Genomic DNA, 24,829 nt, shown 5'->3' with positions numbered 1-24,829 from the left:
ACATTGAGTTTCCTATCAGTTTTAAATATCAACTTTTAATAAATCTAGTGCAGGTTAAAAACGAAGTCTAGATCATTTTATACAATTAGTGTGTATAAAGTTGTAAATTATCATCGTCTTTTATTCTTCTTATGTAAGTTAATAATGTATATAATACACATGAATTATTAACTATTAACTTCTTACTGGTTTGCGTAAAGTTTGGCCAAACCCTTGCATTAGATGATATTAAATAGGTGCCCCAGTCGCGATGCTGTAGACATTTACAAATCTCTGATCTCACCATTTAACTTCACCTTCAAATCAGATTCTACACAGGCTTTTCCTTTTCTTTGCATCCACGTGGGCGGGGTTTGGGACAAAGCCCCGCCCCATGCGCACGGACGCCGCGTCCGTATTGGTGATCACGCAGCGCTGGGGATAGATGAGGGAATGTCAAACTTGTTGCCGATTGTAGAGGTAAACACATAAAGAAAATCGGGACAACATAAAGATGAACGCTGCGTCCTGCAGGAGCCTCGCGCTTTATCAAACACGGCGATCTGACGCTCTGACGGGCTTCGCAAACCGGAGCTGAGCGCTCAGCTTCCCCGCCGCTCCGTTACACTGCACCCGGAGACCAAACCGCCGCCGTGTTCCGGACGTTCGGCTCGCAGGCGCGCGCGCGCGACAGACCGGGTCCTCGACTCCACGATGAGACAAGTTTATCTTCGTGCGGGCGAAAAAAAGAAATGACAAAGATGGCGGAGTGAACGAGATATTGCACATTTTCGCAGCATTGTCCGCTCGGATTCGGCGCGTTTTGAGAGCTTGAGGATGGGTCGTGCGCTGCTGTGCGCTGCGCCGGGTTCGCTGCCGCTGCCTGCGGCTTATTCCGCGGCAAAGTCGTGTTTGTAAAGCTTTTTCTTTCCCTCCTCTTTATTTGAGCATGTGCGTTTTTCACGCTTTATTTTTACTCGCCTGTTTGAGTCAACAAAAGGACCAAAGTTTTTTTCGCTACGTCGATTTAACGGCGACTGCCCACTGTTTGGGGCTCCGGAGGTACTTACAACTCATTTCACATCTCCTTCCTTTACAGCAGACCAGCAGTAATAAGAACAGAATATACTGTATATTAAAACAACTTTCTGAAATACATAATTATATTTGAAATCCGTTTTATATCCCACTCGTTTCTTAACAGTCAGATTATTTGACTAGTGACTTTTTTCTTTTTTTTTTTTTTTTTTTTTTTTTTTACCTGTTAACAGCATGGACCTGGTTGGAAAAGAAGAAATTAATAAAAAGGTGAACATTTTGGAATACAGAAAATGGGATTAGTGATCATTTTGGATTATTTCCATTGATTTGTTTTTTTTTATTATTATCTGTGAGCTTTATGAACAGTAATCGCTCAAGCCTCGTGTACAATAACAATGAACACTAACTATAACGGTTCTGGATTTGATATGAAAGCACCATCAGTAGGTGTGGAGCCAGTATTGGGCCCTTTGAACGAACCCCCCATGCAGGGTCTCGGCTTTACGTCGGGGAGAGAGCAGTATGGATTCCAGCCTCACAGCCATGGAGATATGCTCAATATCGGACTACAGCAGCAGCAGCAGCAGCAGCTCCATATGCCGCTGCCTTTCAACAACCAACAGCTTAATCCTGACCAGCCTTCACACCCCTACCAGGATGGGGTCACCTCCTGCCTGCATGGGGACAGACACATTGGCTTCAGTGGCAGCAACACAGGCCACCAGCACATGTTCGAGACAGAATTCAATCATTTCACAGAAGCTCAGTCGCGAGAATGCCACTCGCAGCAGCAACAGCGGCTAGCCAGCATGCCTGATTATCAGCTCCACAGCCATCCTAATGGCAATCACGCCGTTCCGGCCCCATGTTTGCCTCTAGACCAGTCGCCCAATCGGGCCGCATCCTTTCATGGTCTCCCATCCTCCTCTCCTGAAAGCAACAGACTGGAGCACTACAGACTTTTCCCACAGGGAAGGGTAGGGGGGTCTCAATACTGTTATCCATGCGATCCTATCTCTGGACATTTTGATATGGCTGGATTTTCTACTCCTGACTCCACTGAACCCAAATTGTCCTATTGTGAACCAGGGAACCAGATGGTTGGAGGTAATTTCCCCACCTTCAATCAAAGTGGCTCACGAGCTCCTATGATTGGCGGTTCTAAAGTCGATCAGCAACTACCTCAGCAAAACACTTATTCTGAGAGGTTTGGAAACAGAGGGAAACTGGAACCAGGGGTCACTCCTAGGCATCACCTCATGGCCCAACAGAGAGCAGGACCCATGGCTAGGCAGAACCCTGGTTCCACTGTACTGCCGCGGTTGTATCACACACCAGAATTTGTTCCAAATAGCCCGGACATGCAAAACAACAATGTAGTGCTTCACGGTCAGATGGATCATCCCATACACAGATTAAATAACCACAACATGCATCCTTTTGGAGAGCACATGTTTAATCCCCAGTTTGGACCTCAACCACCTCATCAACAGCATCTCAACTCTTTCCCCTATTTAAATACGGCCAAGAGGCCACGGTTTGATGCCCCAAATGGCTCTGCTGGGGAGAGCTGTTGCCCCTTAAGAAGTGGCTTACATAATCGCCCAGGACTTGAGAACCACCTCTCCCCCTCTGCCTTCCCTACTCCCATGGGGGAATTCACAACTCACGTGACTGATGGTTTTCAATCAGGCCCCCCACCGCTGAGCTGTGGCTCACATCAACAGCAGCCACTGGCTCGCCAGCAAAATGCAGCCATGATGATTAAACAAATGGCATCTAGAAACCAGCAGCAGAGAATGAGGCAGGCAGACCTGCAGCCTATAAATCAGCACGGGGATGTTTCACAAAATGGCATGGTCCACAGAGGACCAATTGGTGGTATGTCTCATTTGAATTTTGACAAGAAACATAATTTTCATGGAAACTTTGACACTCAGAACCACCATCTACCTCACGAAAACTCATGGTTTTCTGACCCACATCAGCAATGTAGGGAAGCTAACATTCATGGAATGGAGCAATCACAAAATGGACATGATATTTTTAGATCAGGGGTCACAACCGTAGAGATGCAGTCTTTAAATTCACCAGGGCCACAAAATCAGTTTGAAAATAGCATGAACAATCCTTTGCAGGTACAGACATCTGATGATGGAACAATGCAGCCAAATGCACCTATGAACAGGAGACAGGGCGATTTTGGAGGAGCTGCTATAAGACGTCAGCACAGTTTCCCTCCTGGTGGCCCAAATCAACAGGGAACCCCTCAAAGCAATCCTCCTGGTTTCAACTCCTCACCAGGAAACTATCCCTCCCATCCTGAGTACATCTCCAGCCAGCACCTGTCAGTCAATAAGCTTGGGGCCCTGTCTTTGGGGAATTTAAACAAAGCAAGTACAAAAGACAGTGTGTTTGGCCAAAGCTGTCTGGCGGCTCTTTCCACTGCCTGCCAGAATATGATTGCCAGTCTGGGGGCCCCAAACCTCAATGTGACTTTTAATAAGAAGAGCCAAAATGAGGCCAAACGCAAACCAGGTCAGGTGGAGAAGGACATAAATAGCAGTGGCGGTGTTGGGGCTTGTGGCCCAGGAGCAGAGTATTTCCAGAGCAGTGCTTCTCAGAATAGTCAGACGCCTTGCTCTGGGAATAACAACAATGCAGCAGCGGGTCAAAGTGCTCTGGGACAGATGGCGAAAAGGGAAGCTGCCACCCTCTCCCCAGACAACGCTGTAGATTCTGGGAATGAAGGCAAAGCAGCCATAGGCAATGGCCGTGGGAGAGGGAAGAGAAGACGGGACAGTGGGCATATAAGTCCAGGAAATTTCTCCCCCTCGTGCAGTAGCAATCCTGTGGTTAGTCCAGGCCAGCAAGCTTCATCTATTAGCATAGGTGCTGAAGGCCGAGGAAGGACACCAGAAAGCGTTCTTGTCTCCCCTTCATTCGGAAAACCTGACCTTACAACCTCAGTGGATAGTGGAATTCAAAGCATGGGCAAGTCTGATGGTGTTTCACCCTGTATGGATTATCTAGATGATGCTAGCCCTAACTACGTAAATGAGGATGTTCGGACCAACAGAACCAGTGTGAAATGCAGTTCGGACAATAGGAGTGGCTATTCTGACACGCCTTGCATGGAACAGGTGAGGACACCACTGGACACTTCAGCCCAGGATGAGGTGCATCCTCTAGAGATTCTTCAGGCTCAAATCCAGCTGCAGAGGCAGCAGTTTAGTATCTCAGAGGACCAGCCACTCTCCGGAAAGACTGGCAAAAAGCCAGACTGTCAGTCTGGACTTAACGGAGACTGTGCCATGGCAAGCTGCAGCCCAGAGCCTGGCAAGGGCACTGTGAATACCATTGACCTTGACTCTCTCATGACAGAGCAGCGTGCCACCTGGTATGGCCCTAGCAACAAGGCTCTGATAGAGGACTCTAGGAATGGCAAGTGCATGGGATTCTGGGACAGAGCAAGAGGCCAGAGTGACAACAAAGAAGGTAAACACAATCGACTCACAGTGAGAGCATGATGAATTGGTGGTTTTATGGACTGTTGAATTTACTGTGATGACTTAATGGCTGGATAATGAACAACTTTAGGTAGCTTAACCTCTAGGGGTTTACAGCTAATCTTTCTCAGAGAAATGGGCTTTAATTAGCACACTTTGCTACACTCTGTCTGGTGGTGACAGACACAGCATGTAAAGATGAAAATGTGGTCCATTTTTTGCTGGAAGGCAGCAGTGTGTGGGCAATGTGCAATTTGTGGTGAAGAAAAGGTTCAGGCCACATTTGAAATAAAATCCATGGCCAGTAAAACATTACAGGCTATTTCCATGCTCATAAATTTTTAAATGTAAACCAATTATAATGCTTAGACACACACACACACACACACACACACAATTACACACACACACAAAAAAAAAACAGTACTGTTAAAAAAAAATTTCCTGGAGCTACTGTGCATGTTCGGATAATAAAAAACTATGTTTTGTCAGATAAGAAGAATTTATGTTGCGTAACCTTGTTATTAATAATATTGTTATTATTATGAATAATATTATTTACTTTATTATTATTTTATTATTATCTTTTTAAAGACAATGTAATTTTACCTTTCTGTTTTTATTTCTGAGAAACAGAATAGAATTGGTATGTATATATATATATATATATATATATATATATATATATATATATATATATATATATATATATATCTTTAAAAAGAAAACATTTATACTCCATTGTGTGCTTTAAAATTAATAAAATTAATTGATTTTTAATAAATGTTTTGTGGTGCATTTACATTGGTTAAAAAAATAAGAAGAAAAAAATGAAAAGGAAAAAAAACCCAGGAAGGCTAAACCCGGGGATATCATTTCAGTGTTTCAGTAGCCTGTGGTGTTTATTTTTTAAATCCTGTAAATGTTCTTAATAAATTAAAAAAAAAAAAATGCTAAAGTGGATTAGATAGTAATGGATATTATCATTTATGGTTTATTCTATTTTGTTTATTTTTTGTTGGTCTTCAGAATAATAAAGCAGGGTTCGGAAGGCTTTTTCAGTTTTCGCGAGAGGAGAATATTTCGGTTGCTTTTAATTTTTATTTGGCATGTCCCCTAATTCTTTCCCCTTGCCCCCTCATGATGTAATATAGCAACCCTTAAAACAACAGTTGTTTGATTTATAGTGGCTCTGGTTATGTGTTGTGTATCATGTGACTATCACATCAGTGTAGAATACACTGACTATAAAGAAATTTATGTTGTGGAGAATTAGGTACTACTGATTAGTGAATTTGTAAGACGAAATGTAATGTTACCAGATACAAATGTCCTTTTATTTCTTTATCTTATTTTCATATAAAGAATACCTAAAAAAATCTCTGGGTAATCATGCATGATAACAATGTGTGATTATTTCTGGCATAACACAGTGATGAACTAGATAGGACTATCATTAATTGGTCTTCAGCTATTACCAGTACAGTAAAACAGACAAATTAATTATCTGAGAATGATGCTCAGATTAATGTTCATGTTTTGATGTCTGACACTTCTGTGCAAGAGTTAAAATGTGAAAATTAAATGTTAAAATATTTGTGTGTATATATATATATATATATATATATATATATATATATATATATATATATATATATATATATATATATATATATATACACACTTATTTTAACATTTAATTAAAACCCAGTGTATGTGTGTGTGTGTGTGTGTGTGTATGTATATATATATATACTGTGGGTATATATATATTCTGTAGTAACTTATTAGTACAAATCGTCTGTTGGTGAAATATTGAATTAATGCTTATGCATTTGTGGCATTTGTAATTTGTAATTGCGTGGTAGGTATCTTCATACAAATTATGTCAGTGATAATGTAGGATTCAAAAGGCTCTGTCGTGTGTGTGTGTGTGTGTGTGTGTGTGTGTGTGTGTGTGTGTATATATATATATATATATATATATATATATATATATATATATATATATATATATATATATATATGTGTGCTCACAAAGCGTGCTTTAAAATTCACTGGCTAAGCAGTAGAGATTGTCAGGTGTGATATTTAAAACAGTCACATTTCAAAATAACTGAACAGCGGCTCTTTGAATAAACACAGTGCAAAATCCAAACAAAATCTCACTGACAGGAAATAATAAGGACAAAAAAGATAGAATAAATAAGATTTTGCACTATAAATAATAATAATAATAATAATAATAATAATAATAATAATAATAATAATGATGCATGTGAAGTTTGTGAAGCTTTCTTACTTCAGTTATAAAAATTACTAAAACATGAACATACATAGTTATACACTTTATTTCATTAACATTAAATAATCATATTAACTAATGGCTGTTGACATGTTAAATAAATAACAAACACCTGAATTAGCTTTTTGTTTTCTCTTTTTGGGAATACAGACAAATCTATTGCATTAATAAAATTACTAAAAGGATGATAAATTTCTTGATTCGAGCATTAGTAATGTTTTAATTAAGAGGTGATTTCAGATTGATTGTGAGTGAATTTTTTATTCAGCTACAGAATAATTATTAGTTTTTCAGGTGTTCGTTATTTAGTTAATGTCACATCTATAACACTGTTTTCTGTCAAGGTCTGAAATATGAAAATGTGTCATCACACGCACACACACGCACACACATTTGAAAATATGCTTGTTTGACGCATCAACCCTTTGACGAGTGGAGATAACCAGTACACGCTAATGAACAGAGAACTAATTAAAACTCGTGCTGCTTATGATTCTGCCTGCCATGACACGTGGATCCACATCATTCACGCTAAAATTCACAGTAACACTTTCTTCAGGCAAGCACTCTGTGATGGTCCAACAACACATGCATGCGCCTTTAGCTAGAACGGTGTTTCACGGACTTAAGCGTGATTTACCAGAGCATACCTTTTATGGGAGTGTTTGTCTATCAGAATGAATTAAGGTGCTTGACGCTCCTTGCCAGAGCTCCTCCAGTACATGGTCATTTTTCCATTAAGAACATAAGGAAAAATAAGGATCTTGTCTTGGCATTTTCCCCTAGGGTTTTGCCAAAAGGGAGGTCTATGCTCACACAAATGCATCAAGGAATCCAACAATTTGCTTTGATTTATACATGTTTCCTCCCTCCAACACCCTTCTTATAGACCCTTTTGTGGAAGATGTAACTAGGCTCGAAACACTTTTCAGACCAATTCTCTGTAGGCTATCTCTAGCACGTAGCAGTGTTATTGAGCTCAGTTGATCTTTTTCATACTTTTCCATTTCAACTCCCAGTGAAATGATCATATGTTTCTAAGATCAGCAAAGTTGCCTACAAGCTGTATATAGAGCAGAAGGGTGTTGCTGTTGCTGGTCCATATGCGGAGGTTTAGTGCCTGTAGCGTGCTGGCCAAAGAGAGCGTGTTTGAGAGCCAGATGGAGCAGTTAACCATCCAGACAGCAGCAAGCCATCCATGCTGGGCCCCTCAGCTGGCCTGAGTTCCCAATCCTCTTTCTCCCCCACTTTTTCTTTATTCACTGCCTCCCTTCTCCAGCCCCTGAGCTCATGAAGGCAGGCCCCTCATATACTGTACCTCAGCTTTTCTCCCCACTCACTCTGTAGAATATTTGAAAGCAGTTTCATTTAAATTTGTCAATAGAAATTTGAACCATATAACAGTACATAAAACCAGGTCCAAGAGGGACTTGTTAATGTAAAAGAGAGCGTGAGAGCCAAACGCTGGCTGTGCTCTTGTGTGGGGAGGCGCCCACAAGACCCCCGCAGTTCAGCTGGCAGGTGTTTAGAGCTTTGGATGAAACTAGCCAACAATGACAGGTAGACACTCCAAGGCTTGAGTAATGAAATCTTAAATTTAGCCCACTGAGATGATTTGCAGTAGAGTTGATATTCTAATACTTGCATGTTTCCAATTTAACCCAGTAATTTGATCCTAATCTATCTCTCTCCCTCTCTCTGTTTCCCAAGGGCATGGGTAGGATCACTTGTTGGATATCCCTCAACGACTCCTCCCTCAGTCGCCAAAAAGGTAACAACTGTCATTTAACAGCATTCTTCAAAATTGAAAAAAGTATGAGAAAAGACTTATGACTAAATCGTTCTGCCTGTGCTCGCTGCAGGTGCTGTTCAAGGTTGGTGTAGGAGTGGAGGAAAACCTGAAGGAGCCCAGAACCTGTCTATTCACTGCACAGGGAGATTGAGGGATGAAGGATCCACTAAAGCTCTCACGGAGCACCCAATATTCAAATTTAAACATCCAAAATCAGCTCCAAACACTTTGGGGGCAGGGGTCCTTCCTGCCTGCTTCTACCTAACAGATCACTGTGGTGGTTAGTCTTTGGTCCTTTATTTTTCACTGATAATTGGATAATGTCTTCATCAGGAACAGTGAGGCCACCGCCATCTCACAGTGTGTGTTCAATGCTGCTAGAAGGCCACACACTCTGAGTCTCTACTGGAAGCTCCAATATAGAGGCTGAAGACTGTGACTTAGGAAAGTTAAGCACATCAGATTGGAATCTTGGACAGCGTGGCCGAATTGCTTTTAACAAATATTTTTTTAATCCTTTTCGCCATTTGTCCTCTTTTCTAATTTTGTTTTGAATACCTCATTTTTTTTTAAACTGTCAAGTGAATGTTAAAATATTTTGAGGTGTTGTGGGGTTTTTTTTTTGTTTTTTTTAAATGTAGAGACGTTGATGAAAAGCTGAAAAATATTTCTCCTCATTGAGCATACATCAGGACTCTGTCTTGGTTCCTGGCCTTTTCAAGTCATCCAAAATTTTGCTGGAACAATATTACTTTCGTTTATTTATTTGATCCATTTGATCGTTTTTGATCATAAATGATGAACATTTGAAATATATATTCACCACATTTTATCCATCACAGATGGAAACTTGGCTGTGATATCAAATGTCGGTTTTGACCCCCCTTCTGCTGTTTTAGAGTTAAAACAGAAACTATTCACAAGAGAAGAACCACTTTCAGTATTGTGTTAAAAAATGCCTACCAGTTCACTTTGGTCCTCAGTCCTGGGTTTTTCTGACTGTGGTGGGTCAACCTTTTGACTTTGAAAGGCCAGTGGGGGTTCCCTTCTCTCCCTCCTGCTTTTGGAAATCTGATATGTAGGCTGAGCTCATCCCTTTGTGGCGGCCTGGCCAGTGTCGGAATGCCATTGTTTCAAGCCGATACTCTTCTCTATTTGGGTTTTCCCCTTCACTCGGCCTTCATTGACATACTGAGCTTCTCCCTGCTTTTAAACTAACTGGTGCTGAATATGTTTGGCCAGACTTGGCAGCCTATTCAAGCAGGGACAATAGCCATTGACAAAAGACTTTTCCTTTTAAGAAAATGGGTGTCCTTCTGTTGATTCAAAAGATCTTTAACCAGTTTATTGGTGTTTGACACCTCAGTGTTTTCCATACTCTACCTCTTTCCTTGCTTATGTTTTTTTTTTATTTGGTTTTGTTTTTTATTTGAATTTGCTTTTTAGTCATGACACATCGTCGTCTACTTCTTCTTCTTCAAAAAAAAGGCCCTTAACTTTCATGTGGATTTTCACAGTGTGAAATGTTTTTGAATGGACTTATACACATGCGGAAGTGACTTTTTAAATTAAAAGCAGTTGGCAATGAAAAGCCAAGAGCTTTTACTGCAATATTTACAAAGCTAAAAATGTTTTTCTTTTAGAATGTATAGGAAATGTAAATAAACTGTATAGCAACTGTATAATATGGATTAATTGAGAATGATGTTGTAAATCATTGTTTTCTGCACCTGACACTCATCAATATAAAACAAATTGAGTGCACTCCCTTTTTTGTGTAAAATTCTAATATTTTTGTTTCTTTAAGGGTCTATGAGGGTTGAGATACAGTCTGAGAAATAGTGGGTTCATGTTTACCCTGAACTAATCTTAAACAGTGGGAAAATAGTTTTGGAAAGCAACTGTGAAGCAGAGAGAGAGCGAGAGAGAGAAAGAGAGGGGGAGACTATTTCTAAGTCAAGGGATACTTTCAGTGATGCCTGTAAACTGTAGCCAGGCTTTGAGTCAGCTATGTAGCGTGCCACATTCATACGCTTTACATTAATTTGCAGGCCCAGCCATGAGATATTCTAAAACAAACAAGCTGAACACAGCTAAATGTTTGTTAGAAATGTTTGACCATTTTTATTAAAAATATAAATAAATAAATATAAAATAGGTGAACTTACAACCTTCAATGCAACACACATTTACTCGGATATAAAAAAAAATAAGTAAACTCCAGCAAAAAAAAATATTTTTATTCACTAAACATTTGTTTTACTGATGCGCCAAGTCTCAATCAAGCACCGAAATCTGCCATGATGCACACATCCGGCAATAAAAACTGTGTGGTGGAAAAAAAATTCCGTGTGGAAACATAGCAAAAGTTCCGTTTGGTGTCCTGATGATTTACATAATTTAAAACACTATATTTACTTTAAAACATTTTCAAGAATATTTGGTCTTCATGCTCAATGTTGAGCATGGTTTCAGTAATAATAAACATACATTTGCATAGAGCAATCATATTTGTCCATGCTCATGTTGATTACAGTAATAAAAACTTGAAAAGTATTAATTTAAGGTACATTAATCACAGTGATTAATTAAGGTGATTAATCACAAGTTAACTTATGACTTTCGATTAAATATTGTAGTCGATTGACATATTTATTGTGATATATTTGATCTTAGATCATCCCTATGACAGCCTCATAAGGGTGACGATGTAGCATTGTTGAAACCCAAGTCAAAATGTCTGCCACAACTGAAAGCTAGATGATGCAAGGTTTTGGAAAATCCAGCATATGCTTCCAATTATACACAGTTGTTGCTAAATGTACACGCTTTTCAGCTGTGTTACACCACTTCATGAATCAGGCATCATCGGAACGTGTGTGCAGTGCAGAAAGAGTTAATGTTACGGTGTCCTCTGGCTCCCAAGGGTGACACACAGTCTAAGAGACGGAATCTTTAACAGGAAAAGCAGTCTGAAAAATGTCCTAGCACAGCTAGGCCGAAGGTGCATTTTCCTTGGCTGCTGCCAGACATTCTTGCACTTGTTTTTCCAATTTGCTGGGACTGCAGCAAGACACTTTCCCATTTAGAAATGGCTGCAAATTTCTGCCTTCCCTGGTTCATATTGTCATCAGGGGACTAATTTCCAGCTCTTTATAATTGTATTCGCTCTAACCAATGCCTAGAGATATGATCACTACAATAGCTACAAACTAATGTTATTTATTTATGTAAAACATATGTAAAATGAATTTGTTTGTATATATGAGTAATCCAATGCATTTATTTCTAGTGTTTTACTGTTAAAAAAGCTTCATAGACTTCCTATTAACTGCATTACCATCACCTCATAGTTCTGTTTGTCTTTCCTATGCTTATTTGAATTGCAATATTTTGAAAGAAAAGTTTTTTTTTTTTTGGAACACGTGTATATTGGCAGTATCTGAGCTTGCCTCCACCTTAAGCCTGGAATATTTGTGTATGTTTGTTTTAGGAGCAGATCACTTTTCCATTCTTTGTGTGTGTGTGTGTGTGTGTGTGTGTGTGTGTGTGTGTGTGTGTGTGTGTGTGTGTGTGTGTGTGTGTGTGTGTGTTTGCCTGAGTGCTGCCGCATGGTTTGCTCCTCACATACATGTTAATATGCAGCCCAAGTGGCTACAACATTATAGGCCTTTGAGAGTCCTGACAGTCTGTCCATTCACTTGGCCCCAGAGTGGGCTTCTCTATTCATGTCCGTGCCATGGTGAGGATTGCTGGAAAGAGGGAGAATAGAGGAGGATGAGGAGGAGGGGAACTTTAGTCCTTCCTTTCCCTCCAGAATGGGATTCTGCAATTGGTGTGCAAATGCCACTGGCTGCCCAAAGCCTGGCGATCCCTGAGGAGCCAGTCAGTGGTGGGACGCTGGCTAGGGCCCTTCCTCGTGTCCCCTGAATTTTTCATAGGTCAGCTCACACAATGCACACTTAAATAGCTGGGCTGCACTGATGGAAATCAGCTGCGGGAGCGAGAGATGAAGAAGAGAAAAAATCCCCCAACTGCACAATACGAGTAAAACAAAGATTTTAGTATCTTTTTAAAGAGAGCTCAATCTGCTCATCCAAAAGAAAGCTGGTGAAAAAAGCTTTTTTGGATCCTTTTTCTTTGAAAGAATGAGCAAGAGGGGAGGGAGGGAAGGGGAGGAGAGGCCTGAGGAGAGGACTCTCAGTTGTCCTGTGTTTGGGAAAGCCTGTTGCATCTCTCGTGGCACTGGGGGAGGGATGCTTGCCTGGCTTGTGGAATACTTCTCTTTGTGCAAGTTGTATGGGGCAAGTAAGTGAGCGCTGCAGGCCAGTTCAGGAGGTTGGGATGCATTTAATGATTCTTTTATCCTCAGGGCTGCTGAAGTAAAACTGGATAACTTACCATATGAATGGTCTATGGCTGTCAGCAGTAGAACTGAAAGAGGAAGTGTGCACTGGGGGATAGATTAGTTGTGACTTATAAGCACCCTTAATATAGGCAAAAAGGACAAACAAAATTATTGGAACTTTTCATGAAACTCTTCCTTTGAAAATATATATCAGAAGAAGAAAATGACTTGCATTTCCTTGTTCACAAAACGGGAGGGCTTATTCCATCGCAGTGGCCTTACTTGTCTAGACAACACTGATTATAAAGCAAGACTTGTACGAAACTGATAAATGATTTCTAGGAGGACTCCTCACTGACAGTATAACTCAATCCAGTGACTAGGTTTAATCTGTGTCCAGGAAAACAGCCTTAAATTATTCACATTGACCTGTATTCCAAGACTTATTGCCCTTGGTCTGCTGCACTACCCATGACTCAACATGGATTGGGAGTTGGAAACCGCAACCTCTTTTTCTTTTTAACTCCTATTTTCTCTTCTTTGCCTTCCAATTCTTCAGCCCCCCCTTCCCACAAGTTGCTGGCTGGCCTCTCTGGGCCTTCCTGAGGAGGCTTTGTGAACTCATTAACAGGGGAGCGGGCTGTGATGGACTGGAAGGAGCAGAGGCATTGCTGCACTCAGAATCCAAAGGCCCAAACCCAGCAGACTTCCCCTTCTCCCCCCGTCTCCCACAGGCTTTCCTGCTGTCTTTTGATTAGCAGTAGGGAAAAAACTGCACTGTTAACCAAAGTGCAACAATCATGAAGCCATACTGATACAAAATTACCTTCTTGCTTAGACGTATTTATCTGTGTTGATTTCTCCTGAGTCATGCACATACTGCTGTTGCTCCCTTCTGTTAGTGACAGAATATAATATGAAATTGAGCCATTTAAACCAAATCTTTACACATTGGCACGTGCTTCTTTATGGCAAAAGACTCTTGAGTTGATTAAAACTTATAGTGAGCAGCACTCAGAAAGACAGCTGAATGCAAACAGTTCATTTGTCTGGCTCTCACATATCCCCCAGTGGAGAGGTGCTTGATGATTAATTAATCAGTGAACTGGCAGTCTTAACTGAATTATTCATCCCAAGTCCTGTCTGTAATTTCTGCATCTCCATATTAGATTCCTGCTCCAACGATGTCCCCTTAGCTTTCGGGCAAGGTTACCTGATCTAGCCTTCTATCAGTAGGCAGCCAAAATGAGGGAGGAAAAAGAATAGTGTCTGGTTTCTCACTTTCTAAAAGAATCTGTTCTTACCTTTTAGTCGGCCTCATTTGTTGAAGGAATGGACACTTTGCTGGAAAGTGTTAATAACAAATTGAAATAGCGAATGGTTCTTGCTGGCCGTGCAAATAAATCATGCTAATTATAGCAATTACCTTCCTGTTGTCTTTAGCAATAGTGTTTAGCCTTTATTTAGTAGCACAACTTAAGTGTGAATGATGTTTGCCTATATAATATATAATTTACTGAATACTATTTATTTATAGTCGGTTTATTTATAGTCAGTTTAAGTGACAGCCAGTAAATGCCCAGGTGCTCTCATAAACAATATTAAGCAGTTAGGTCACCTGATAAGGCTTGAGATAGAGATGTGGAGCTGAAACAGGAGCCACCTCAGAAAGAGAAAGCCTATCTGCTGTTGGGTGCTTGCCAGCAAAAGAGAAGGCCATTGCAGTAGATCAGATCAAGAAAAAGTGTATGGGACAAAATGCAGTTTAGAGATCTGGATGTGATAAGTCTGTTAATCTTCTTGAGGTCTCGTTAGACCCTTACAGAACTGTTATGTATGAGAAGAGCTAAAGCATTTATGTGGGAGAAGTACAGTAAAATTTGTAATATTAGGGTTCTTTTGTTTCCTTGCTTTCTCTCCTCACTAAGCAGTAGCACAAGCATAAGGAGGTGTGTGTAATGAGACTATTAGCTGTGCTCATCTTTCAGGGTCTGACATACCTAGAGAGCAAGTCCATCGACTTGATCTTAGCCACCAGTGGCCCCAGGCCAACGAAGGAGGTGGGGACACTGTTGCATATCAGTAGTCACACCTTTCAGGCCAGTTGTTTGCCTTGAATGCATGTATTTGATGCTCTGCTACTTATCCCTATTTATTTCAAGCTCCCCGTGACTTTGAGTTCCACAACTGCCTTCCTAGTATTTCCCTTGTCCCGAGCACCAGGTACTGCTTCGAACTCAACCAATCTCTTTGAAATAATTCAAGCAGCACAATTACCATCTTGAGATTACTTCCTCTAAAATAGCAGCTTGATACCATTTAGAAGGATTCTCAGTGGGACGCTAATGAGCTCCAATCTGGAGTAATCCCAGACGGCCAGCTGGCTGACAGCCAGCGCTGGGGCTCTGCGGCTTGCCGTGCTGTCTTAGCTATCGGATCCGACAAGGAGAAGCACTTGGCCCGTACGTGCATCGCCGTCTCCCTTTTCCAGACTGGCACCTGGGAAAAAATCCACAGCCAAAATCCACACGATGGCATCAGCAAACAGTCTACCTGATATGACTCACAAAGGGTGAAAAACAAACGCTCAAGCTCATGAAATGCTTTTTTTTTCTTGTTTTCATTGTCAGTGATTATTTTCTTTTAAAAAATCCCATAAATTGGATGAAACAGGACTTCTTTTTAAGCCATAAATCTGATGTATGTTTAGATAGACAAACCCTGGCAGTGAGTGACTGAATTTGCACAAATGCTCAATTTCCAATATAAAAAAGCAGAAACTTTTTTAGCAGTGCAACACAGTCATGAAAAACACTTATGATGAGATAGGATGGATAAAATAAAGCCCATTCCAAACTCATTTGCAAAATGTAAATATCTATTGTGGCCCTCATTACTCAGGTGCTTGCACTTTAACCTCACTGTGACAGGTCCAGACTGCCCTTCTAATGACCTGTCTCTTCTGTCTGATTGGACGAGAGGGGAAAAAAACATTCTGAATAGCTAGAGCATCTCTGGAGGATAATGATACAAGCTTTGTACAGAAGTGCAGTGCAGTGCAAGTGCCCTCCCTACCATACAGGGCCAGTTATTCCATTGTACATATTTATGAATGTCTACTTGTATTTTTTATCATAGTGCTATGTAAGCACAAAACAAGCGGAGTGCCACAAGAGAACAAGATTGACAATAATAATATATAAACGTATAAGGCAGTGTCAAGCACTATGGAGGGGATTTATGTTATCCAAGAGATAACACATCGCAGGTATCACATTCGCTGCATTCGCCATAGAGTGTAGTTATGTGAGGCAGACATAGAACACACACAAAGGGAGTCAGGTGTCCTCCTCTCCTGTGTCCACTGCTCAGGGGCTTAGCTTCTCCATTTCATTAGCTGTGAGCATCACAGGAGGATTGCACATTAGGTCTTTAATTTAGAGTTTAGCCAGGGGCTGTCTGAGAGTGCTAGTGTGTGTATGTGTGTGTGTATATGTGTGTGTGTGTGTGTGTGTGTGTGTGTGTGTGTGTGTGTGTAAAGCTCCTTGCCAAACTGTGTGTGTGTGTGGGGGAGAGCTGTGACAAATGCTTGAATCTTAACAAGCATCACCAATTCAGTACTTCGGAGAGGCAGCTTGACAGGTTGGTGTGACAGCAGATATGACAGAGATGCAGTCACTGGGGTTACTGAGGTTATTCTTGCCTGTTGTATATTCTATATCCTTGGTATATTCTCCAAATTTCATGAAGTGTATGTAAAATATTGGCACCCTCCCACTTGATCCTGCAAGAGGTTTTTTTTTTCCTTTTTTAAATTTAGAGTTAAGGATGCAACCAGTTTCCAGGGTAAAATAGAATCTGTTAGAGCACAGCTGATATAGTGCGTGTTTTGTGTGCCTATGATGATGAGGTCATACTGAGAAGTGTGTGTGTATGTGTGTGTGCGTGCGGGTGTGTGTGAGTGTATGCATGCTGCGTGACCCTGATGGTGTTTTGTAGCAGTCATGAGACAGATCAGTGGCGTCTTCTCTCTCAGAATAGCTGCCAGTTCACCAGGTCCTCCAGTTGGCTTACGCATAGCAGCGGGTGATGCAATGGATCAAAGAGCCTTACTTCTTATCCACTTCTCTCTCTCTCTCTCTCTCTCTCTCTCTCTCTCTCTCTCTCTCTCTCTCTCTCTCTCTCTCTCTCTCTCTCTCTCTCTCTCTCTCTTACTCCTCTCTCTCCCTATTGCTTCAGCTATCTTACTTCTTGATTGTTCCCATTTCTTTAGATTTCATTCTCCATGCTTGCTGGTCGCTTGTACCCCTGAAAAGAACACCTCCAGTCTCCTCCCATCTCCTCACACAGAGCCAAAAATACTCAGTGCACATCATGCTCATAAATATACACCCCCTCCCCCATCACTCACACACACACACACACACACACACACACACACACACACACACACACACACACACACACACACACACACACACATACACACACAGATTGGTGAGGCAAATGCCTGACATTTCTTCCACTGGGACTAAAGGTACTGAAATAAAGCTGGCTCACAGACTCCAGCTCAGTCGTTCGCACTGTGGAAGGCGAGTCACACTGTGTATGTGTGTGTGTGGACCTGCTGGCTCTGAATACAGAGCAATAACAAGCCTGAGTTGTGTAATAGCTCGTGTTACAGTCAAAATAAAAATGTATGGGATTTCTATTTACAGCTAGTTAATGGTGAGATACTAACCTGGACTGGATTGTTCACCCCTAAATGCAGAAAAATGTAAAAATTTTATATGTTTAAAAATCACCTACTCCGAATTAATTGAAACAATTTCTTTCTATGGAAAAAAACAGACACATTTCAGTTTATCCACTACATTTGGTTATGAAAAAAAAGAAACAGCATGCCAAGAACATTTTCTAAATGTGTGTTTTGTATGGCACACGCTTCGGAGCATTATTCCTGCTGGATTACCTCATGTCTGGATCACTCCCTTTTGAAAGATGAGGCAATGGTAATGATCACAGCACAGTTTTTCTGCAAGTTTTACATTTATGGCTCATGTTATTTATTATTGATTAAACAAATACTTCATCCAAAAAAGTGCAATTTTCTATGAACAAGTGAGAGCTGAAGTGAATAACAAGCACGCTGGAATTTAATCATGATAACTGGTTCCCACCAAGAGGCCAGTTTAAAGCTATTAGCATTAGTGCACTGTTGCGCTATCAAACCCACCAAGCTCATTAGCAAAACGTTCCCTCTAGTAGTCCAGTGAAAATGTTCAATGAATTCGGTTCATGTAGGCTGGTGAGCTTTAAAAGAGTATACACCAATGTTTAGGGTTTCTTTTCATGACAAATTCATTTATGTCATGGCAAATAAACACAAAGTGGGGTCCCAGTGGATCCCACTTAATCTTCATTTCATGTTAGGCTGTACACAGGCTTAAGGTGTTGACACAGCTGGAGGTATTGACAAACACACACACACACATAGGCACACAGAGCATGTAAGATGAAACACAATGACATGGTAGTTATTGCATCATCTGTTGCAAATCAAAATGCTGAAGCTATTGAAACATGTCATTCAATTCAAATAATGTGACTAGTATTTTGTTTTTTTTATCTGTTGTCAGAATAATCTGGGTCAAAAACTTTTATAGTTTCATAGTCATAGTTGAAGACTGTCAGGCAGGCCAAACTTAACTCTCCAAAAAATTGTGCATTTAATTCATATAGACTAAAACACTTGGGGGCAATTTGTTATAGAAAAAATAATTACCAAGTGAAACAGAGTCAATGATACCACCCTAAACATGATTATCATTCTCAAATAGTTGTATTAATCGTTTTGTCACTATATATTTTTTTTATTTATCTATATTTAAAAAATCTTTACATTTGGGAAACATCAATGAGGCAAGTAATTTTATTAATTATATTATCACAGCTATAAACATTTGTTTCCTTCCTTATTCCAAAAATCTGAGACAAATGTCACTATATAGAAACCTTTAGCAAATTGTCCTAGTGTTATTATCCATATTGTTTGCAAAAGGAAGGAAAATTGCTCTAAGAGTGGGAGGGATGTCAATCAAAGTTACATTAGCAAATTAGAGGTGTGTTTGAGCTCATGTATGTGGGAAAGTGTAATAGTTAATATTTGTGAAAGAGGCATGAGGGTTTCATGTGTTCTTGAGTAAGCATGTGTGAGCTGTCACCCATGCTGGTTGGTATGTTTGTTTTTACTTGTATTAAGTGTATCAAAAAGGTTTGATTTCTATACAAGAGTCATCTTTTCAACCCCAATCAAAAACATACTTACATTTTATACTCTGGATGATGTTCTGTAAGTGTCTTTGAGAGACCTGATATTTTCATTGTGAGGCTGGTGACTATAATCAAGTCAAGGGTTTATAATGTCCGGCAATTTTGTGTGAGTGACGTTCTAGTTCCCACAGTGGAACAGACGAGGGAAAGAGACGCTTGTCTCCCACAGGCACATGGACTAGGGGAGTGTTTTCATTGCAGTTAGACAATTTGTTTACGTTCGCTGTCTGACAGAGTAACGGATTGGCAACTGGGGAAGCATGGACTCAGTGTTCGTGTGTGAGTGTGTGTGTGTGTGTGTGCGCGCACACGCGCATGTGTGTGTGTTTGTGCATCTCACTGATTGCCATGAAGTGCACATTATTCACATTTTATATGTTGCAGTCCCATGGGAATATGACAACCGGGGACACTGTGCTACATTATTTTTCTGTGCTTGAATGGAATGTGGGGTAAAAATGCATAATGTCGCAATAGTGTCTGTTCCAAACAGTGAGTGCGTAAGTTGCTGGTGTAAATTCCCACATGCTGAGTGGTGATGGCCAAGCTGCTTTGATATACTGCAGGATGCCATCATTCAGATCACAAATCTTGTCTGTCAACGGTGATGATTTACCGTGAGTTCTATGATATATTTATGTTCAACAGGCAATTACATTTAAGGAAAAAAGGAAGGATTCTTAACTTTTTTAATGATATTTAACATTCGCCATATTGTCATGAAGAACAGACTTGCAGAAGGAAACCCAAAGGGGGGAAGGGAGCGGTATTTGTAGCAGCAATTGCATTTGACATAGTTTTACTGTGTGTGTGTGTGTGTGTGTGTGTGTGTGTGTGTGTGTGTCTTACCATTCCTGCTCCAGTCCATATATGACCCCTCCACCAGTCACACACTCTGCCAAAACAGATGCAAGAAACCCAATACAGGCCCTGAGGGGCGCCAGTGTGTTCAAGAGTCATTTCAGCCAGTCTGAGACTCACCTGAGTCAACAACTGAGTCATTAAATTAACTAAGGTAATTACCACACCGCTTTTCAGAACAGTTAACTATAAATATATATAGCTGTTTAAGCGGCAACAGCTTTCCCATTTAGAAAACATTTCATGGTTACCCTCCTTGTCCCAGTTCATCCATAAAATCTTTATAACTGATGCTAGATTCTCCCACAAAGCTGTAACCTGCACGATAACCATCGGTGGTGGGCAAACGACTGACTATTAAAATGAACAGAGGCTTTTAATCTCGTCAGACTGGTTAACCAGAGTGCAACATGACCTGTGGATCTGCTAATGGCTGCTCAGCTGTTAAAAAAGGAAAGAGGTGGCAGCACAAGCCTCGTTGGCAATGGTATGTTTAACGCGCCATTAAATTGGCAGTAACTGACAACAGCTAGGAGGGCGCTGGAGGCAGGGTATGATGTGTGCTCCTCTAGCCTCGAATTCAGATGATACGTCGCCAGGATACAATGAGCCACCAATCAGTTCTACTTATTGAGGGATGTTGACCATTTTTGCCTCGTGAAGCACAGCCACAGTGCATGATTAAAAAATGAGTTGGGGATCCAAATAGGGATTGAGCAGCATTTGGGTTAGTGGCTCTGCAGTGCACTAGTTGTTGCCATGCAGACCTTCAAAACTTTTTTTTTTGCTCAAATAAAAGTGAAATTACATATATATATATATATATATATATATATATATATATATATATATATATATATATATATATATATATATATATATATACACATTCCCAAGCCCAACATTACAAAAGCAAAACACACCAAAGCAGACTGGCATAAAAAAAAAACTAAATATATTACAGTGAAGGGCTCTCATTCTTGCTTTTTTTTTTTACTTTATTTAATTTAAATTGACTCCATAAAACTCCCTGAATCTAAAACACATAAACGACTTTATGAATGTGTGAGTATTGAGAAATGTAGTGAGTACAAAAATAGAGGGTTTTTTATGCAGTGATTAAAAGTTTAGGTAAAAAAAATCGATAATTAGCACTACTAGTTTTAAATAAACCCAACTCTGTGGTCCTGTGTCACTAAGCCAGCTTTTACAATAAACCTTTATTAATAACAATGTATAACAAATAGGGCTGTCAAAATTAATAAAGTTAATAACGCATTTACGCAAATTTATTTTAAAGACAAGCAGTTTATTAACGCACGATTAAAGCAGCGTGCATTTCTGTTTGATCATTGTTTATTAAAAATAATAATTCATAAATATAAAAGAAGGGAAATTAAAACCTTCAATGCAACACACATTTATTCATGATGTCCTTTTCTCAAATTAAACAAAAAAACTAAATTTTTATTCACTAAACGTTTACTTTACTGATGCGCCAAATCAGCCATAATTAATCAGAAACATTTGCAAGAATATTTTGTCTTCATGCTGTATGTAAGTTTGGTTTAACTAATTGATTAGAGTTAAAACTTAAAAAAAAAGTAATTTAAGGTACATTTGGAACAGAATATCTATTGTGATTAAGAGTTAACTCATGACGATCATGTGATTAATTTGTGATAAAATATTTTAATCGATTGACAACCCTAATTAAAAGTCTTTATATGCTGTATAATTTTGACTTTTTTTCACAGGAAAGAGGAGGACCAAACATGTTCCAGCATAATGCCCCTGTGCATGAAGACATGGCTTTCGAAGTCTGATGTGGAAAAACTTGATTGTCTAGCACAGAGCCATGACCTCAACCACCACTGCACACCTTTGGGATGAACTGGAACAATAACTTTGCACCATGCCTTGTCCAGCCCAACCTTTGCTGCTTTGTGGCTGAATGAGCACAAATCCCCACAATCATAGACTACAAAAATGAGAGGAAACCCTTCCCAGATGTTCAGAGGCTGTTATACCAACAAAGGAAGAAAAAATCAATTACATTACATTACATTACATTATGGTGTCCACATAACTCTGGTCCTATAGTGCATCTATCTAGACATATAGAGTACTCATACAAAGTCTATTTGTTATGGCTATGATTGTAAACACTTAACAATTGCTAACACTGCCTCCTCCAGAGGCTGATTTTATGGATGGATTATCTGTGTGGTTTAGACAAGACTAATAGTCATGTGTTTGCAGTCAAGCTCTGGGTCACCTCTCAGCCATATAGCACTTTTCTATCCTAAAATAAAATTCCTGTTACTACACGGAACCAGAGGAACTAAAGGAATTTGGTACTGAGATTAGAGCTACTCTTGAAGAAGATAACAGTTCCCTGTGGACCAATTACTTGTTGGGAGACTGAGTTTGTTTATGAGCATATGAACTGGGGCTCATCTTATTTCATCACATAAGTGAAAGAACACATGATATAAAGCTACTGCTTCTTACTGAAAGATTGAAATATATTAGAAACAGACGATTCAATTTGACTGAGAGAAATGCAATAATTCTGTGATTGGGATATGTTGCACTGATATTACATTTGTAAAATGTAAATGTAATACTTGGTGAATGACACATTTCATGTATGTAAAGTGGCATTAACAACGTTATACATGTATGTTTCATAAAAATGACTTTGTCTGTCATAGCCAATTATACCTATATACAAACATATTTCAGAAACAATTACATTGTTTGTATTAATCTATGAATCAATTTAACATCTCTTTCTTGAAACATATTTTTTCCGTGATTCATTAATAATTACTTATGAGAATTCGTCATTTTATCTCAACATGACCTTCAAACCAGTGTTCCACAAATAACAAGTTGCATAGTCCAAATTCACTAATATTATAGGGAAACATTCTGATTATTTTATTCAAATTCTTTTCTACAGTATTAATGTGATATTACCTGCCACAATTACTTTGAATATGCAAACCTGTTACTAGAAATTGATTTTGTACATTTAGAGTAAATAATTTGAATGTTTTTTTTTTTTTTATCTCATGCACTAGCCATTGATTCCTATTAAGTCATGATTTGTGTGTTTGCTATTTCAAAACTCAACCTCTGCAAATTTTATTGAGCAAAGTATGGGGCTGCAAAATGCAATTTTTAATAGTTAAATGTTTTATCAGACAGTTAAAAAAACTGAATTCAGTACGAAGCCCTAAAAACTAAACGGCAGCCCAAATGAAGAATTGCTCAGAGAACATTATGGAGAATAGATACAAGTTAAATCCAGTTCTGTAGATCATATTATATAGTGAAATGTCTTAAAGCTCTAATCTGCACCACCAAATGGCTTGTATTTAGCAACTGGAAGTCAGATCAAAGCAATACCAGGTGATGTGTGTGGGTGTGTGTGTGATCGTTACATGCGTATGATCTCATCTCTACGTTCCCTCTGAAACAATGCCACCAGGGGTGTACTGTCAGTGTTCTATGTGTATGTGTGTGTACCCGTACGAGTGTGTGTGTCAGAGCAGACCGGTGGCGCAGAACAGTATTCCTCATAAAAACCCGAGCGGTGTTTGAGCGCTTAGCAACCGGCCCCAGTGGCCCAGCTCCCCCGAGAGTCTGATGCTCGGGCTTAGACACATTCATTAGCCAGGAGGGAATCTTGGGCTGCCTTAAATATTCATGCTGTTTACAGGAACAAAAGCCGCCATTAATGAATAAAGGCTCATTAGAGCATTGTCTATTGCACCAGCCCCAGTGGAGATCTGGAGTTTGTTTGTGCAGCGAGACTCTGCTCATCTGTAATAATCATATCCGGGAAGAGAAGTTGTGAACACTTAGTTCTGATGAGATTGAATTTTATCCTCAGGACTGTGAGTGCAGGTATTGATTTTTCCATGCGGTGTGAATTGGAGGAGTGTGGCTATTTCAGTCACTGGTGTGGCTGTAGTTTGGCTGCATTAGAAGGTGATGGTTAGTGTAAATAGACTCTCGTTTTCTGTGTTACTCACACACACACACACACACAGATGGACACACACATACACACACTCACACACACATGCGTTGTTTACCTCGTTTTTTCTTTTTTATTTCTTTCTTCATTTGTGTTTCCTTTTGACAGCTTGCATGCAAATGGGCCAGGTAATGAGGAAGGAGATAGCAGGCACAGACAAGACAAAAAGATAGGAGCAGGGAGAGAGGAAGAAAGATTGAGAGAAAGAGAGAGAGAGAGAGAGAGAGAGAGAGAGAGAGAGAGAGAGAGAGAGACAACACAGTAGAGGAGAGAAGGACAGAGACATAGGTAGAGGAAATGGAGAGAAGACAGGAAAGGGAGAGTTGGAGAGAGGAAAAACATAGAAAGGGAGAGAGAAAGGGAAGAGTGAGAGGAAGGTTCGTAAAAGCAGGAGCCTTTGCCTCTTTGTTCTCCCACCTGCATCTGTTGAAGCGTGGCGGGGAGACGCAGTGCTTGTCATGTGAGTGACAGATATTGAGGATAATTGTCTGCTCTCGTTGCCTGGCTGTGCTGTGAGCACGGAGCTGAGTTAAGCAGCAGTCAGGCACAGGAGGAGAGGTGAAGAGAGAGGAGAGGTGGGGAAAGAGGGAGGAGAGAGGGAGAGAAGAAG

General features: G+C 40.0%; 1 protein-coding gene across 1 annotated transcript; it reads left to right on the top strand.

The window, feature by feature from the left end:
* Positions 1–108: 108 nt before the first annotated feature.
* Positions 109–10,390, top strand: mn1a (meningioma 1a). Its single transcript, XM_046860836.1, has 4 exons — positions 109–1,041; positions 1,251–4,518; positions 8,545–8,605; positions 8,697–10,390. Exons 2-3 carry the CDS (start codon positions 1,416–1,418, stop codon positions 8,553–8,555), a joined length of 3,114 nt encoding a protein of 1,037 aa, XP_046716792.1. The 5' UTR covers positions 109–1,041; positions 1,251–1,415; the 3' UTR covers positions 8,556–8,605; positions 8,697–10,390.
* The last annotated feature ends 14,439 nt before the right edge of the window (positions 10,391–24,829 follow it).

The sequence above is a fragment of the Silurus meridionalis genome, chromosome 11 (assembly GCF_014805685.1).
Source record: "Silurus meridionalis isolate SWU-2019-XX chromosome 11, ASM1480568v1, whole genome shotgun sequence".
Classification (NCBI taxonomy): Eukaryota; Metazoa; Chordata; class Actinopteri; order Siluriformes; family Siluridae; genus Silurus; species Silurus meridionalis.
Note: the sequence above shows the minus strand (reverse complement) of the source record. Positions and strands in the feature narration are given on the sequence as shown.

Bases quoted from the DNA above. Each gene is read 5' to 3' on its own strand.
- mn1a (XM_046860836.1), top strand. From the start codon at position 1,416: ATGAACACTAACTATAACGGTTCTGGATTTGATATGAAAGCACCATCA.